At 50.2% G+C, this 14,949-nt stretch overlaps 1 protein-coding gene across 1 annotated transcript; it reads left to right on the top strand.

The window, feature by feature from the left end:
• Positions 1-13,710: 13,710 nt before the first annotated feature.
• LOC309601269 (olfactory receptor 14A16-like) lies at positions 13,711-14,667 on the top strand (the record flags this gene model as incomplete). Its single annotated transcript, XM_082334231.1, has 1 exon — positions 13,711-14,667. One exon carries the CDS (start codon positions 13,711-13,713, stop codon positions 14,665-14,667), a length of 957 nt encoding a protein of 318 aa, XP_082190357.1.
• Between the last annotated feature and the right edge of the window lie 282 nt (positions 14,668-14,949).

Below are 14,949 nucleotides of genomic sequence, written 5' to 3' on the forward strand. Positions count from 1 at the left end.
AAGATGGGCTGGGAAGGATGGCAGGTGGCAATGTAATGATGAAATGAGATGCTCATGAAGACAACAAACCCTGCAATCCCCAAGGCAGAGAAACACAGGCCTGGGCCATGATGGCCTTGCAAGAGAGAAGTTTGCTGCCTGAGCTGACTCGGCAGCACCTTGTGCCAATCTCCAGGAACACAAGGTACCCCTGAGAAAGTCCCTAGGTGAGGTAAGCCTGCACTCCAGCCAGCCTGTGGTCATCCGTGGCATGGGGTTTTTTCAATATCATCAGGTAGGCGGGTAGAGGAGTCTTTCCTTCCCCTTCATGTTTTCCAATTCGGGAGAGCTCTCAGGTTCTCCCTGACCCCAGGAGTCATTCACATCAGGTTCAGGGCTGCTTCACAAGTGTCCCCAAACAGCCCTGACCACATCCTTTGCTTCCCTTTTCCTTTGCCCAAAGCCAGCTTCTTCTCTTTTCCTATCCTTATACCCTCCAAGAATAACAGCCTACTGTGTTAATCCTTTCAGATCCAGTTGCTCAAGAAATGTCAGCATCCACGTACAGAGTCTACAAATGAGCCTGGCATTGAAGCCATCATTGTGGAAAGAGACCAGAGGCATTTGACCAGCTCCTTGAATCCAGGAATCGGTATGCCATGCCTCCTGAGATTCCCAGGAACACCTGAACTTGAAGTGCAGAGAAGTGTGAGTCCTCTTTAGGTGTCCGGGAGACAGGGAGAAGAGAGCACACTTCAGGTACCCAAATGCCATGACAGTGCGCAGACCATCCTTCCCTTGGCCTCTGGCATCCCATTTCTTGAGATGCAAAGCTGGTGAGATTTCTGCGGATGATGCACCAATAATCCACCAGGTGTTTCTGTGATTTCCCTAAAAGCAGCGGTAGCTATTTGAAAAAAAAACAAAACAAAACTTTTTCCTAAGAGATGGTGAAAAAGCCCAGTCATGGTCCAGAAAGCTCACCACGAGATCTGGAGGGAGAGAGGAAGGCTATAAAAAGCACCAGGATGATCCAAAGTGCTGAACGCCTCTTCTGAAGAGTGAGTGGCCCTGAGCAGCAGTGATTGGCCATGTGTAGGTCTGGGAGAGAGGTCGGGGGATGTCAGTGAGAAAGGAGAGGGGTGGCTGATGGCTTCTGCGAATCCTTAAAACCATGTCTGAAACCAGCAATGGAAAGCAGTGGATGTCTGATGGTGGAGGAGGAAGAAGAAGTTTGTCCTGGGAAGATGGCAGGAAGGAAGGCCCCTCCTGTGCAAATCAGGGATGCTACAGGCATTTCCATCGCATGTGCATGGCTCAGCCTGACAGATGGGGAATGCCCACTGCTTGGGGTGTCTGTGCTCACTCATGCCCCATGAGCTGACCTGGCTCTTCTCCCCTCCTTCACTCCTCACACTTGGGTGGGTGTCAGGAAACCTCCCTGAGCCTGGAGGATGCACAGCCCTCCTGGGGTGAGGTCCCACCACTGCGGGGGAAGAGGAAGGGTTGGTGAGACACATGGGCATGCAGGGAGGCAGCAGTGCAGGTGCAGCAGTGAGTGCATTGAAGGCAGGAAGAAGACTTGACATGTCGGGGGCTGTCATGCTGAAGTGAAATAGGTTGAGTCTTGATTTGGAGGCAGCAGCAGAAGGAGGATGGGCAGCTGAGTGCTGGGATGGGGAGCTAAACAGAGGATTCTAGCATGTCTGGGGCTTGGAACTCTTGGGTGATAAAGCAGCACTAGCAAGGCTTTGGAAGAAACGGGATGGGTTGTGGGGAACTCAGAGGCATGGGCAAATGCTCAGAAACACAGAGCTTGGTGCTGGAAGCAAGGAAGCAGGCACAGGCACAGGTCAGTGTAGCTGTGGTGGGGAGGGCCAAGGGCCTTGGTGGGGCTTTGACACCGCAACAGAACTGGGACCCTTGTCCACTCAGCTATGGCTTCTGTCTCTTCCACTGAGACCCACGAGAGAACATGAGGTCCTTACAGCTCCAGCACCTCGTTGCCTCCTCCTCACCCACCCTCCATAAAGCCTGGCAGGTGTCTTACCACTGACCTGCACCTGCCGTCACACACTCCCACATCACAATGCCCCCAGGCAGAGCCCAGAGCATCACAAGAGGGAAAGGATCCCCCTCTGCAGGGGATGGGGGTCAGGGCTTGGCCATCCTGCTTGGTGAAGCACACCAAGGGCTTTCACAGTGAGAAAACACCTCACATCGAAATTTCCTTCTGTGCCAAGTGCCTGTGACTTCATGTCTCCACCAGCCCCCAGGGACAGGAGCCTTGTCTGCTCATTCCCTACATGGTCTCTTTACTGACAGACTGCAGCAGGGCCTGCTAACACTCTCCGAAACCTTCAGCTGTGATGTTTTTACTTCTCTGGAGGCTTGGTCAGTCTTTCAGGAGCTGCAGTTTAGGAACTCGGCACCAGAGGGCTCATTGCGACACAAAGCACCACAAGGAGCCAATTTTGGGCATAACTTTCCTTTAGTCGTCAATTCTTATGTTGCTTATCAGAGAGATTTCAGGAGTGTGGTCACAGTGAAAAGACGTCAAAGCAAAGAGGCAAAGTGAATCAAATGCTTGATTTAGAATAGCCAGTATGCATGAATCCCAACGTACTTGGGTTACAGGAATGTCTTCAAGTAGAGTCTGCACCATTGAGACCCATGGGGATGGACTGGCACAGCCAGCCCCAGCAGGGGGAATCCCCATCTGCTAGGCTGAGGCATGCATCTATAAGCTCATTTTGCTTTTGCTACCCATCCCTGCAAGTCTCAAGCCTATGGGAGCTTTGGCTTTGGCATCCTCCCTACATCCTGGGGCAAGGTTTCTCAATTCCTTCTTTGCAGTTTTCCCTGCTTCCAGCTCCTGGGTGCTGCCTTTTTGCCCTGGAGCTCCGTCAGCTCAGGCAAGCAGCCTCACAAGATGAATGGTTTTTTTCATGGGAACTCGGAGAGATCATTCTTGTCCTTGGAAGAGTCTGTTCTGTAATGCCTGTCAGATTTCCTGAGCTCCTTCACCCTTCAGAGCTGCTCCCCATGGCACCACTTGTATCAGTCCCTGAGCAACATAAAGTCTTCTTCTGTGGAGTCCACCAGCCTGTGCTCTGCTGCTGGTCTTCTTTTGACATCTGGGACTCCCCTATTTCTTGGTCACAGCAGCCGAGGCAGATACTGATGATCAAATCCCTGGGCAGCCCTTCCTTGTTGGCCAGGACCAGGTCCAGGCGAGCATCACCCTTCTTGGCGCACCTGGCAGCTATGCTAAGTCATCCCAAGATCCTCCGGACTGTTGGCACCCTGTTGCTTTGCCTGGCCAATGAATGCCAGGGCACTTACAGCTCCCCATAGAAACCTGCGCATTAACCTGGAGACTTGTTGTGGTTGCTGTCAGAAGATTTTTTCTGCCTACTCTGCCTGGTCAAGTAGTTGGTAACTGCCGACACTGTCATCCTTACTCACTCCTCCTCTCATCCTCACTCACACAAGTTAATTCAACCTGTTGCCCAGCTCGTAGAGGAGCTCCATATATCTGAGCTGCTCCTTCACACAGGGGGCATCCCCCCACCCTCATCCTCCCCACCGCTCCCTCCTGCAGAACCTGTATCCTTCCACTGCAGCACCGCAGCTCAGCAAGCTGTCCCATCACATCTCATGTAATCCAAAAATGTCACAGTCCTGTGGCAAGACATGGAGCTCCTCCTGGCAGTGCACAGTTGGGCTGCAGCGCCTCAGTTGTGGCACGCTAGTGGGGCACAGACTTCTCACAGGGAAACCTGAGCAGTGCTGCTGATGAGAAGACCATTGTGCATAAAGCAGTTAGTGCTGTGCTGCATCTTTCTTCCTCCGTATGAACACATGGTCCCCTTGGCTAACAGAAAAAAAGATTAGGAAGGGGGTAGCTTATCAGAGATGTTCTGCACAGATGAATCGGAAAGTAATAGTCTAAAGGTCAAAATCTTAGGTCTGAACTTAACCTCCATGAAGACCTAAGCTCACATCTAATCTCTAAATTAAGCCTCTGATCTGAGGCCCCTTTCTGTGGCCAGTGGAGAGAGATCTGTTAAGTGGTGAGCATATGGTCACCCACCTTAGGAGATCATGAATCATGAAAGGGAAATGTTGCTCTTCCCCTGGGTAGCAGGAGGAACCAAGAGGAGGTGATTTGGGAGGGATTCATCTCAGACAGCTGTAAATGTCTCCACAGAAGCCATTTGCAATGAGTCAGTCTCATCAATCAAAATAAAGAGGTACTTTCAAGGTAAAATTTGTCTGAGCTGACTAAGACTGGTTTTGTCTCCAGGTCACTGGCAACCTACAGAACAGGTGCTAACCTCCTGGCTGTACAAAAGAAAGAACTGGATTGAAGTGCAGCAGAAGAGTTCTTTGTTCCTTTAATAAAGTCCTCAACGTGAACTGGGATGCTTCTTTTCTTTATTTATGTGCATTTTCAATTTAGTCGCTAAAAAAAAAAAAAACAAAAAAAAAATTCCATTATTCATCCTGCTCAATTGCCAGGGAGGTGGACAGTTATTTAGGGGACTTCTATCCACTTAAGGAAGTGTGGTATTTGCTGTCCACATCCATTACAGGGAGGAGACGCTGTTCCTCAGGCCATGCTGCTCATAGCGCACCAGTTCCATGTCTCCTGGGTCTCGTCTGGCCCCATGAGCATTCCCTGCAGCCCAGACACATAGTCCTGTACTTCTGTGTTTCATCCACCCCGAGTACATGAAATCAAGTGAGGTCTGTATGGTGTGCTTTGTTTTGTTTTGTAGGCTGCCAGTAAGGATGTTCTGCATTCACGTGTGGTGTGAAATACAGTTTGGTGTCTGCGTAGACTAGAGGAAGCAGCGCCTGGCACAGCCTTGTTCCTACGCCTTGTAAGGAAGAGCTCTTGGAGGGAGCTGTGCCTTAACTCTAGGGAGCACTTTCCTGAAGGAACGATGCCCACAGCTGCACCCAGCCCTTTCCCTGGTGTGAAGGAGGTGGATAAGGTGATCAGTCTGGAGGACATGCCGTTAGAGCAAGACAAGGGCCTCAGGTATTTGCTGCCTAGAGGTACCAGTGGGGATTCAGTCAAACCTAAGCTATCTACCCCAAAATATCAGAGCCATTGATGCGCAAGTGGCTGTGGGTAGGATTTATCACAATAACATGCCTGAAACAGCTAAGCTAAATCATCACCTGTAATTTCAAAATCTCTTCACTGAAGAAACATTGGTGGCATTCATTGCCAGCTTGGATGGGATAGGATCCATCTCCCTAACTTAGGCATGTCAGCCTACACTCATCCATCTTAGTTTTCTGTATTAGTAATACATGTGCCAGCTTGATGGAATCGTTTATGTATTTCAGTGTTTCCATGGCTTGGCAGGGAAGTTATTTATTCAATGCAAGAAAACTCTCTCAGTTCAAATGCAAAAAAATCTCTCACATTGCATGACAATCCCATATTTTCACGTAATTGAAGGAGCAAATCATGGTTTTGATCCTCTTTCCAAAAGAGAATATTTTTCTTGCGAATCATGAGTGAAAAGTAATCCAGGAAAATTACAAAATGGCAACACTGTGGCAGGGATTAGAGGCGATGTTTCTGTTTACTTTTGGAGAGATCTTAAGGTACAGTTGTAACCCTCGTGTCTTCAAAGGATGACCCCCACTGAGCAAGAGTCCCTCGCTTGTGCAAATCACCAGACGTTGCCCAGCACGTGGGTCAGTGCACCTGGCATTAGGTATTGAAAAGTGAAGCTGCCGAGCCTGTGCTAAGTACAGTTCCCCTGAGGTGCTATAGACCTCTATAGGAGGAGATGACACCGTCCTCTGTACTGCTCCTTCCTCCCCACTGTCAAAGGAGACCAGGCAATGAACTCATCATTTTAGACATTGCAGTCATAAAAGTCTATGTTGGAATAAGTTAATCCCCCTGAATTTGCTAGATCAGCTGAAGTATTGGGTGTGGGAGCATTGCGTCAAGGACTGGACATTTACTTCAGCAGACCTGATCTGGAGACAGCTGCCTTGTTACTCAAAACTACATTTCTGACCAATATTCAAGATTTTGCACCAAAGCGGAAGAGAGGTAATCCGAGGCAGTTAAACTGGACTTGATTTCAGGCATGTTTTTGTTCTAACCAGGAGGTTAATGGAGATGTAAGCGCCACTTGGTAGAGAAATAAAGCCATTATTCTTCTTTTCATTGTGTTCCACCTCTTTTCTGTCATTTCCTAAAGATGAAGAGGTTCAACAAAGATCTGCCACCAAAATAATCAGGAAACCAGATTTAGAAGCAAGGAGAAGTTGCATCAGGACTGGAGGAGGGTGAAGCTTATTGAGACTTGGGTGTGCCATGGAGGGAGGGAGGGAAATGGAGGGCTGAAGCCCTCTGCTTGTTGCTTTCTGTCTCGGTTTCCACACGTAGAAAATGCCATTGTGGTATTCACCAGGGTTTGTAAAGTGCTTGTAGGTCATTTGAAAGGCATTGCTAGGTAAGGCCTTCTTATGGTGATGTATTGCAGGAGAGAACCTGGTGTGATACTCATTTCAGGAAACTTTACACTGCTAAGGAAGAAAGGTCTCATTCCTGCAAATATGTCATCATCATGTGTTTGTCCTCCCCACCCCTGTCCCCTTTCAAAATCCACTTACAAAAACTCTTCTTAGATGGAAAAGTGTTTCCTGAAGATGATCACCCTTCTCTGCAAGCGTGCCTTGAGAGCATCTTCCATCATCTGGTTCCTCAGGCTGAAAAGAAAGGCACTCGTCAAAGGAGTTACCACTGTGTTGAGAAGGACCACTGCCTTGTTGTAGGTAATGTGGTGACTTGAAGGCTGGACATACATGAATGTGCAGCTGTCGTAGCCCAAGATGACAATGGTGAAGTGAGAGGAGCATGTAGAGAATGCCTTGTGCCATGAGGAAGCTGAGGGCAACCTAAGTATGGTGTTAATGATGTAAAGGTAGGGCACTGCTGTCATGCCCAGTGAGCCAAGTAGGATGATGGATGAGGCCATGAAGGTGATCAGCTCAACAATCTGTGTTTGTGCCCAGGACAACTTGATCAAAAGCACGCTGCTGCAGAAGAAGTGGTCAATATGATTGGCATTGCAGAAGGGCATCCTGACAACCAGGACAGTGGAGACCACGGCAGCTAGGAAGCCTGCAGCCCACGAGCCCAAGAGTAGCTGAAGGCAAAGCTGACCGTTCATGAGCATGGGGTACTGCAGAGGGTGGCATATGGCCACATAGAGGTCATAGGACGTGAGAGCCAGAAGGACAAACTTGATGTAGCCCAGAAGGGAGTAGAAGTAGCCCTGAGTTAAGCAGCCTGGGAAGGAAATGGCTTTGCTGCCCATCAGCAAGTTTCCTATGGCGTTGGGTATGATGGATGTAGCGATGAAGATGTCCAAGCAGGAGAGGTTACAGAAGAAAAAGTACATGGGCCTGCAGAGGTCTCTTTCAGGCAGAACGAGGGCAATGATGAGTAAGTTTCCCACTAAGATCACCAGGTACGAAGCCAGGAGAGGGATTGCCATTAGGCGCTGCTGATGGTGGCGGGAGGGGAAGCCCAAGAGAAGGAACTCTGTGACAGGTGTGCGGTTCAACATTTCTGCATCGGAGCTGCAGTGAGCAAGGGCAGATGGTCAGTGGAGGAAACAACGCCTGAGGAGGTTACAAGAAGATGAGACAGAGTGAAAGAATGTAGAAGGACGAGAAAAGGCATTCACGGAGACATTCACACAAAGGCTGGAAGGAAAACAGAAGAGAGGAGAGAATAATCAACCTAGAGCAAGAAGGCCCCATTTTATGCCCTAGGAGCAAATGTAGTATGGGGGTTAGAGCAGGAATCCACCATAAACACGATGCAAGTTATTGTATTTGAGCTCTCTACCCAACAGTCCCTTTACAGGCAGTGGGGAAGAAATAGATGTTTCTCAACCGGTTTTATTCTAGTCTGTTTAAAGGTATCCTTTAGGATGAACTACAATGCATTCTAGTGCAAGATAAAACAGCTCAGCCAAGTGCCTTTAACCTTCTGAACAGGACAGAAAGAGAGAGAAGGCGGCATGAAGATGGTGAGAAATGAAGAGGCGTGTGGGAAGTAAAGGTAAGAAGGCGAGTGAGAGAAGAGGGAAGTTTTATTCCCTGGGAAAGGTTTGGTTTTCAGGGAAAGTCAGAGCCAAAGAGGGAGAAGACAAACATCCCGTGTTTAAAACTAGTCCATTTTCAGGACTGTCCTTCCATCCATGCTTGAACTTTGTCGGGTAGAACAGAAAGCTTTATAAACAGATTCCTCCTCTGTCACTGACAACTTTCTTGCTGAAAAACAGTTTTGATAAACCTTTCTGGCTGTCAGAGGGAAAAAGAAAAGAAGATTTGAAAAGCAGCAGAGAAGAGGGGAACAAACAAAGGAAAAACCTAAGAGCATAACAAGATTTAAAAAGATGGGGGGAGAGGGAGGTGGAGAAGGGAAATTCATTCAGTTGGGGGATAAAAATTACCTTGTAAAGCAAACAAATAAAGAAACTAAACAAACTAATGAGAGACTGAGCCTTCTCTCTCCTGTGGTGTTTGGGGTTTTGTTTCTTTTTCTGTTTTTCTTTTCTTTCCTGTGGAATGAAGCCTGGTTTGGTAAGGAGTTCATCCTTACCAAGTCAAGAATTTATTATCTGAGGGCTTGGAAAGTTTGAATTCTTGGTGCAGCGCTTCTTTCCAAACAGCCTTCCCCTATGCGGGCCATCTCCTTCCTGTCCTGCTGGTTTTGCTCACAAAACCTACACGAGCCTGAAAACCTTAGACCCATCTGGCTCTGTGCAGCTTAGCTGAGATGGGCCAACAAGCCCACATCAAAGGAAGGGGCAGAGATCCTGACACAGGTCTCGCTTCCCGAGAAATATCACAGGGAAAGGAGGAATGTCAAAGGAGGGTAGCAGGTAAGAAGGCAGGCAGGCCAGGAATTAAAAAACAGCCAAATCAATGAAAATCGAGGTGAAATGTGATAAACCACTGACATGAATCTATGATGTGCTGGGAGCATTAGCGGGGGGAAAGAGAAGCCCAGCAGACTCTGTGTGAAGCACCATCTCCTTTCCTCCCACAACCCCTAAAGAACAGTCTATCAGGGCTCCTTTCAAGGCCCTTGTAAAACCTTTGTGGGTGAGCTGGGAATGCCATTTGTGCTGAGGCACTTCCTCCAGACCGAAGGAGTCTCCCATTTTTCTTCCCCTTTTGTGGAGAACATTTCTAAGGCCTTCGGTATGTTCCCCAAGGAGTCATGGCCTTGGGCGCTAAAGGGTTCCTCAGCAGAGCAGCTCTGAGAGGGTGAGGGGAGATTAATGACAGTGATAGCTGGCAGCTAGGTGACCTAATCCCTGCAGAAGTCGAGACCCATTCTGTGAAGTATTCTGTGAGGGAGAAGCACCAAATCTTAACAGGTGCTGTCAAGAGATGTTTAACGGTGAAAGCAGCTTCTGTGGAGTGACTTCCATGCTACCTGCCTTGTCTTTTTGGACAGGATAGGTGGTTTTTAGTGTCAGAGTAATCTCCTTAGTTTTCCTGGGGTTTGTCAATGAAGTTCAGGACACAGTTCAACTTATTGCAGAAATGGGTTTCTAAAGGTAGAGGAGAGGAGTCGATTCCTCTTCTGCACTTGCAAGGGGAGCCCTGACTGACAAGTTGACACCTGGCCTCTTCATTGCAGACCTCTGGGAGATTTGCAGAGATCATTCCTTGCTGTCTAGGGGCCACCTGACTGTCTCCTTCCAGTCCAGAAGGAAGCCGATGTCCTGAGGGTTTGGTGCTAAAACTGGCAACATTGTGAAGGCCTCTCTGCCCATCTTAGTGCATCTGAAATAGGACAAGGTATCGCTCTTTGGGTGGAATTGTTCCTCTAAAGCTAAGAGAGAGGAACCTCATTCTTCAAGGCTTTGGGAGTCTCCTCCCTGATGACATGGGAGAAGACTTTCCTTCTCCCTGAGTACAGATGGCCTCTTAGTCCCCCTTTCTCCACAGGGCTCATGAAAATAGGACCTCCTTTGCATTCCGTGTAGGCAGGCCAGCCCCATCCTCTGGCGCTGTCTGGCAGAGCACAAACCTCTGCCCACCATGGACTTCTTCCTGATCTCCCGACTTCGCAGTGGACTGGATGACCCTGCACTTGTCTAAGCCGGGCCCCAGATCACTTCTCCTTCCAACCCATTCTTCATTTCCAGTGCAGGCAGGGGGTGTAGAGCAGGGGCTGATAGAACCCACTGCTCCCTCCATTTCCTCACAAGTCTTCCAGGAAAGATGGACCCATGTCTTTGCACTTCCAGCCAACGTGCCACTTTGTGACGAGCTGGCACACAGAGATGTTTAGCCAGTCTTCCCACATCTCGAGACCCATTTTGACCACAGCACTTTGTTTGCGAAGGGTTGGCAGTAGGGGGAAGTGAAGAATGCGGAGAGTGTGATGTGAGTAATTGTCCATATTACACACATCCACCCGGACTGGAAGAGTGAAACCATGTGCACCACCGAGGGTGATGGTTAATTCACAAGCAGGGTGGCTCCTCTTCTGTGTGAGGCCAGATTGCAGGGACGAGGGGCCCATGAGCGTCCATCACTCAAGACCCAAATGCAGGACCCGAGACTTAGCCCTGTTGGACCTCCTACAGTTGGCCTTGGCCCATCGATCCAGCCTGTCCAGATCCCTCTGTAGAGCCTTCCTACCCTCCAGCAGATCAACACTTCCACCCAACTTGGTGTTGTCTGCAAACTGACTGAGGGTGCACTTGATCCTCTCATCCAGATCATTGATAAAGATATTAAACAGAACTGGTCCCAGTACGGAGCCCTGGGGAACATCACTTGTAACAAACTGCAAACTGGATTGAACTCCATTCACCTCCACTCTTTGGGCCTGGCCATCCAGACAGTTTTTTACCCAGCAGAGAGTAAGTGTGTCCAAGCCATGAGCAGCCAGTTTCTCCGGAAGAATGCTGTGGGAAAGAGAATCAAACGGTGTCAAACACGCAGTTGTGCTGGAGAGCCCTGGCATCTCGCATAGCACTACAGGCCTGTATTTGACTGTTGAGTAGCTGCCCTGAATTAGGTTAGGCAACGTAGGGATGTCCATGGGCGTTGTGCCATTACAGTCCATGGTGATCTAGTATATGCAGCTGATGGAGAAGATGGCTGATGGCTATGGCAATGGCTACATCTGCCCCCCCGACTACCTCAATAGGCTGCCCTGAACATAAGGAGTAGGGAAAAGTTCAGATGTCCTAAACATGGGCATCTGCTGTTGGCCAAAGGAAGTCCCCACTAAGCTCAAAGATGATGCCTCCAGATGCTTCCCTCTCTCTAAACCGCTGCATTACAGCTTGCAGTTACCTGCACATACCTTGGACCACCTCTGGCACCTCAGATGTCACCAGGTGTTTGAGTCTGAACAGCTCATTCCTTGCCTCCATCCCCAGCAATTACCATGCGAGCTGAGACAAGAGGCTCCCAGGCACCAGGTTCCTATTTTGTGTCCACCTGAACGGAGGCAAGAGGAATCCCACCTCCTGTGGGTTTGTGGCAGCCGCAGGTGAGAGTTGAGTGCCCTTCCGGCCCCAGGACTAGAAACAAAGGATGAGAAGCCTCAATTGACTCAGCTGAATCCCTTCCCTCAGCAGGGGTAAAGGAGCTCTGTCACTGTCCAGGTTTCCTGTCCCATACCAGAAGTAAGGAAAGGTGATTCTCATGCCCAATTCTCTCTCTCTGATAGGAGAAATTGCTGGAAAGAAGTATCTCTCCAGAGGTGGGAGAGGGACCACAAGTTATTACTTCAGTCTGTTTCACAGCAGGTTTCCCTGGAGCCCCAGGGACACCTGGAGGGAGCCCAGAGGGGCAGAGAAAGTGGTGCCTTGGGCTGGGCCTCTGCTGCTGAGCTGGGCTGGGCTCCTGGGATGGAGGGAGCTGCTGGCAACCAGGCAGTGCTGCAGAGAGACAGCTCTGCCCAGGAGCAGCTCCTCTGCAAAGGGCAGCAGGGCTGAGGGCACTGCCTGCAGGCACCAATGGGTGAGGAGATAAGTAACAGAGAGGTTAAAGGCAATCTGGCATGGGAGGACAGGTGAGAGCTCACTGCGGAAGAGATCCTCACAGCCCTTGAAACGGTAAGTCTCTGGCTACAGGGCAATGCAGATGGGTTTCTGGATAGGGAAACACCTCCCAGCAGGAAAATCTCCAGGCAGCAGGGATATGGTCTGGGAATGAGAGGAAACTAAAACGAGAAGTACTGTAAGAGGCAGAACGCAGAAACCTCTATTTGATCCCCTCCAATGCAGACCCCTTCCTCTGAGCAAGCCCCCTTGCCTCCTCTCCCACCCACCAAAGCCTCTGCCCTCAGGGCTGGGGGCTCCAAGGCGCGAACCACCTCCTCTGCAGCCAGAGCTCCAGCAGAGCCCTGGTGCAGCTCTGCAGCCACGGGCCCAGTTCCCTCTGCAGAGCACAGGGGCTGAGAGCAGCTGCCCGGCAATGGTGGTGTCTGGGAGGTGGTGTGCACAGCTGGGGAAGGGGAACGCTGTCCTGAGTGCCCAACTGCCTCTGCCCTGGCCTCTCTCGGCCACACCCTCACTGTGTTTTGCCTTGTTCCTCCACTGGTCTGTGTAATTGCTATTGTCGTCTCCTTGCTGTCAGGTTTTCCGGGGATGGGAATTTTTAGCTGCAAAGTCACAGGTGGATCTTGTGAGTCCTTTCATGCATCTGTGTCCATGGGAACACATGTCCCAACTTTCATCCAACCTGTGTGGCTGTGGGCTATGCAGTCTGCGGGTCTGGGGAATGAGCTGAATCTCCCTTACTCAAATACCATCATTAGGACCCTTGGCCATCTCCTTGAGGATTCCTTCCAAGCTGTGGAAGCAGGGTGAAAACCTGCTATATAGCACCTTTGTGTTATCTGAAAGCACCATGGAGAAGCGCAGAGATGCTACGACAGAGAAGATGCTGATGGGTTTGTGACATGAGCCATGTGTGTCCTGGGCTAGAAGTGGGGTGCTGAGACCTGAGGAAAGGGTGAGACAGTGGTCTGAGGTGAATCCCTCTGCTCACAGCAGTGCTTGGTGGCTTTTCAGGGTAATATGGGAGTGTGCTCACCCTTCACCTCTGAAAGGGGCAAACCCAGGGCAGCTGGGAGCCAGATGGAGGGACAGACCAGCTCCCCTCCCTCTGCACTAAGCCACAGGCAACCCTCTTGCCTTGCAGGACTCCCTCTGTTCTCCCTAAGGGCAGCAGAAATGCTGAGGCTTTCTGACATCCAAGAACACTCCCTAGGGTGCGAGGGGAGGAGGAGATATAAAAAAACCCAAACCTCTCAACCTGCCTTCTGCCACCTCAGTTCCTTATCATTGGGAGTGCAGATGCTGACAGCCCCTTCTGCACTAGGAGCGGTTTCATGAGACAAGGTCGAACACCAGGACTGGCCCCTGCCCCCACTCTTCCCATGAACCCACTGCTGCAGAGCAGGGCTGACCTCTCGGCAGCCAGTGGGCACAGACCCTGATCCTCATGGCACATTCAGCCAGCACCAACCAGGGCTCCAGCCACAGAGCTGAAGGAAGGTCTCCTAGAAAAGGAAAAGGGTGAGTGTAGCACAGGGAGGGTCTATGGAAAATGGCTTTGATATTGCTCAGAGAAGTCTCCCCTAACTTGACACTGTCTTTTCCTCCTTGGACAGTGCCCCATGCCCAGAGGCAGCAGATGTCCAACAGCAGCTCCATCACCCACTTCCTTCTCCTGGCATTCGCAGACAGGCGGGAGCTGCAGCTCTTGCACTTCTGGCTCTTCCTGGGCATCTACCTGGCTGCCCTCCTGGGCAATGGCCTCATCATCACTGCCATCGCCTGTGACCACCGCCTCCACACCCCCATGTACTTCTTCCTCCTCAACCTCTCCCTCCTCGACCTGGGCTCCATCTCCACTACTGTCCCCAAATCCATGGCCAATTCCCTCTGGAACACCAGGGCCATCTCCTACATTGGATGTGCTGTCCAGCTCTTTCCGTTTGCATTTTTGATTTCAGCAGAGTATTTTCTCCTCACCATCATGGCCTATGACCGCTACGTGGCCATCTGCAAACCCCTGCACTATGGGACCCTCCTGAGCAGCAGAGCTTGTGTCCACATGGCAGCAGCTGCCTGGGGCAGTGGGTTCCTCTATGCTCTCCTGCATACTACCAATACATTTTCACTGCTGCTCTGCAATGGAAATGCTGTGGACCAGTTCTTCTGTGAAATCCCCCACATCCTCAAGCTCTCCTGCTCACACTCCTACCTCAGGGAAGTTGGGCTTCTTGTGGATAGTGGTTTTCTTTTTTTGGGATGTTTTGTTTTCCTTGTGCTGTCCTATGTGCAGATCTTCAGGTCTGTGCTGAGGATCCCCTCACAGCAGGGACGCCACAAAGCCTTTTCCACATGCCTCCCTCACCTGGCCGTGGTCTCCCTGTTTGTCAGCACTGGCATGTTTGCCTACCTGAAGCCCCCCTTCATCTCCTCCCCTCTGCTCGACTTTGTGGTGGCAGTGCTGTACTCAGTGGTGCCTCCTGCAGTGAACCCCCTCATCTACAGCATGAGGAACCAGCAGCTCAAGCATGCAGTGTGGAAGATGATGACTGCCTGTTTTTTCGAAGCAATAAACTGCCCATCATCTTCTGCATAGTCGTTATAATGTAACTCATTGCAGGACCTGCCTGACTTCTGAATTTTGTGTTGTTTGTGGTGGTTTCTCAATTGTGATAATGTTGTCATCTCCTTTCTAATTCACTGTCTGCTTTGCTTTTCTGACTGAGTGGCAGCGTAAACGAGGAGCCATGCTCCCTGTGTTTTTAAACAAAATAAAGGACCCTGCAGCAACTATTTTTTTTCCTGACATCCTTCCTCCAAGGCCTTTTTGGAGCTGCAGGGACAGTTCCTGTGTGCATGGGTGGAGGGGAAAAGAGTC

Source organism: Platalea leucorodia (genome assembly GCF_965183815.1).
Source record: "Platalea leucorodia genome assembly, chromosome: 30".
NCBI classification, from domain to species: Eukaryota; Metazoa; Chordata; class Aves; order Pelecaniformes; family Threskiornithidae; genus Platalea; species Platalea leucorodia.